This window comes from Propithecus coquereli, unplaced genomic scaffold (genome assembly GCF_000956105.1).
Source record: "Propithecus coquereli isolate 6110/MARCELLA unplaced genomic scaffold, Pcoq_1.0 Scaffold57, whole genome shotgun sequence".
Classification (NCBI taxonomy): domain Eukaryota; kingdom Metazoa; phylum Chordata; class Mammalia; order Primates; family Indriidae; genus Propithecus; species Propithecus coquereli.
This window is the reverse complement of record NW_012151618.1, coordinates 5340822-5344285: the sequence shown is the minus strand read 5'-3', so window position 1 is coordinate 5344285 and position 3464 is coordinate 5340822. Positions and strand designations below refer to the sequence as shown.

The 3464-nt window shown below is 42.7% G+C and overlaps 1 protein-coding gene across 1 annotated transcript in view; it reads left to right on the top strand.

Moving 5' to 3' along the window:
• Window positions 1-1746: 1746 nt before the first annotated feature.
• Window positions 1747-3464, top strand: part of MNS1 (meiosis-specific nuclear structural 1) — a 34441-nt gene continuing 32723 nt past the window's right edge. Inside the window, exons 1-2 of the mRNA XM_012658034.1 lie at window positions 1747-1882; window positions 2614-2835. Coding sequence (XP_012513488.1) covers window positions 1880-1882; window positions 2614-2835 — 225 coding nt within the window. The 5' untranslated portion in view covers window positions 1747-1879. The remainder of the gene's footprint in view (window positions 1883-2613; window positions 2836-3464) is intronic.

Genomic DNA, 3464 nt, shown 5'->3' with positions numbered 1-3464 from the left:
TATAGCAATGTCTGCTTAAAGATGATAACAAATAGGACTTCCAGTTTCAGTTCTGACGTGGAAAATGTTTGGAAGTTGTCACGCCCATTCTTACAACCAGAAAAAAGCTTAACAAACTAAAAATCAATGACTGTTCTTGGATCTGTCATAGAACTGAGGGTCACAGAACAAACCATCACCCTGAAATCTGAAGAGAGATGAGAATCCAGTGAACCACAGATAAGACCTACTTACCTGCAGCAGAAGCCACTGGAGCCCTAAACTAGTAGGAGCACTTAAATTGTGACTTTGAGAAGCTGCTGGAGACTGAGTGTGGCCTATCTTGAGAGAAACTACTGGGGAATCACATTCTAAGGGGAACCCCCACACTTCCAGGAATCCCACCAGCCTCTCACAGTGAAGAATCAAGAAAGATCATCTGGGACATATGGTGGAGTTGGGAAGAATAATCTTTGAGAAATACATCCAGAGCCTTCTTATAATAAAAGCCTACTTTACAGAAGAAAAGATTTTTATCAGAAACTTATCCCACCTGGGGTAAGGACATTTCTTTCAGTACAGCTCCCTGTAGCCCTCCTGTCTCACTTAAGTGGAAGAGGGGACCTAAGAAACACTTGTAAAGGTCACAGCCTTACTAAAAGGCTGAGATTTAATAATAAAATTGTAGAACACTTCCCCTTTCCTACACTTTACCACCACACCAGCAGGGCTCCAATATAACTAGATTACAGCTGACAAGGAATTCTTAGGGAAATCTAAAGACAAAGGTAGTCAAAAACAGAAACACTGGAGGAATTTGAAGCCTCTGCCACCTACAGCTACAACAAACATTAAACACAGCCCAGCTCCTAGCCTTATAATATAAACCTCACACTAAAGGGCTCAGTTCCTATTAGCCAATACGACATGTCCAACTCTCATTAAAAAACAAGGCTAAAGGCAAGTTGCTAAAAGGCAAGAAAAATAGTCCAAAAGACAAAGTAAGTGTCAGAACCCAATTCAGATATGACACATTTGAGGACTATTAGATGGAAATTTAAAATAACTATGATTATTATGCTAAGGGCTGGAAAATGTGGACAACATGCAAGAACAGATGGATAATATAATTAGAAAGATGGAAATTCTAAGAATCCTAAAGAAATGCTAGGAACGAAAAACGCTATAATCATCTAATCTGCTGTCTTATTGGTACCGGGACCACATAGCTGAGTAAGATTTATGTGGCTCATACATTTCATTCCCAAAGTTTACCAAGAGCTTCTGCGAGTGTTCAGGTGAAAGCTCCTGGAAGTACATGCAACCCACTGCACCTCACAGTAACCCAGTAAGGGGGACGGTGACCTGCGACTCCTACTGCTGAGGACAAAAAGTCACCCGCCCTGGCAGAACAGGCATTGAGAGTGCAGGATGCTCCTTGAGTGGAAATTGCCTTCAGCTCCATGTATTGGACAGTAGTTTGCGTATTCCTCTGTACTTAGTTTCCACAGACCTCAACTTGGCTCCCAAACCCACCTAAACCACGGAGTTAGTCGCTGAAGGGAAATCTTCAGCTCCCCAGCCGACTGCAAAGGGCTTGCGTCAGGACACCGGATCCTGAACTTCCCGCCTTTCTAGTGTAGGCCTATAGAAGTAGCTCCCCTGACAGGCGCCTAAGAAGCTCAATGCCGATTGGAGCTTTCCGCGTCCAATGGGAGGCCACGCCCTGCGCGGGTTAGCCTTTGTCCCGCCGGCGGCGCGCGGCGTCCGTTGCCGGGACACCGCGTAAACACGAGAGCGTGCGCAGCCGGGAGCCGCTACTTCGCGCCGCTGGAGACTGCGTTTGCCTGGAGAGGTGGTGGCCACTGGAGCCAGAGAGGGGCGTTTTTCGTCGCCTAGGATGGTGAGCCAGTCGGGGGACTCGAAACTATTTGTTGATTTAATTATAGTTTAGAGCTTGCCTGCTTCTAACAAAAGAATTTGAAGTGCCTAATCCGAGAATTAAGTGCGGAACTTTTATTTGCTTTTCGAGGCCTCAGGTGCTATTATTTAAAGGATGCTTTCGGTGGTTTCCAGCCTTTTCTGTATTTTCTCCATAGTATATTAGATACATCTTTAAATATGCCCCTACAGAACCTCTGAACAAATTAGTTGATATAGAAATCTAGGAGAGAGCGAATGAATAAGTAGCAGCGGGTTGACTTATTACGTTTATATTAGGAAAATCTAACCGGCTTCTGAGCAGCGTTTTCTGGCCCTGGGGGAGGGAGCAGGTGGTGGTTGTGGGTGGAGTGAGAAAAGGAATACCTGGGTAGTGGTAAAAAGCTGGGTCTATAGAGTGCTATTTTATATCTTTGAATCCTAGTACTGCTATTTATTAGCTGCTGAACCTTGGATTAAGTTAGTTTTACTTTCCATGCCTCATCTATAAAACAGGGAATGGTATTAGTACCTATTTAATTGATACATCAGTATATTCGTCTACCACTTTACTCTTTATTAGGTATACTCTGGATTCAGGAAGGAAGCCAAAGACCCTTTGTATCATTTGTTACTGGGATTTACATCAATATAATTCAAAAAATTAGATTTTGGAATATTGAAATATTCGTGCTGTTTTGTTCCCCATTATAGGCTTCCAAAAGGAGAACTTTGAGCTTTAGTGAAAGGCATCAGAAATCGGTAGATGAAAACTACCACAGAAAATTGCATGTCCAAGCACTACAAAACATAAGCAGTCAAATCAGGAATCAAATGGTGCGGAATAAAAATGATAACGATGTTGAACACAAGAGATTCCTCAGATTATTACAAGATGAACAATTTGAGTTGGATATGGAAGAGGCCATTCAAAAGGTAAATTTTATTAGTTGTTTATTTTTTTTTTTTTTTTTTTTTGAGACAGAGTCTCACTCTGTTGCCCGGGCTAGAGTGAGTGCCGTGGCGTCAGCCTAGCTCACAGCAACCTCAAACTCCTGGGCTCAGGAGATCCTACTGCCTTAGCCTCCCGAGTAGCTGGGACTACAGGCACGCACCACCATGCCCGGATAATTTTTTCTATATATAATATTTTTAGTTGTCCAGATCATTTCTTTCTCTTTTTTAGTAGAGACGGGGTCTCACTCTTGGTCAGGCTGGTCTCGAACTCCTGACCTTGAGCTATCCACCCGCCTCGGCCAGTTGTTTGATTTTTTTCCTTCATTTGCACCTTGGAAATGATGAAAGCCAGCTGCTAACACTGGAATTTAGTAGATGGACAACAGCATCAGGTAAGGGATGCTTCATCGTGAGTCAGTTCAGTGTATAGGACAGAATGGTGTTTCTGGAGCTATACTGTCTTTGAGTCTTAGCATTGCTGTATCTTAGCTGCAGAACCTTGAATAAATTGGGTTTACTTTCTATGCTTCATCTATCAAATGGGGAATAGTGATAGTATTAATACATCCTACTTAGGATTGTTTTAATGATGAGTTAATACATGCAAA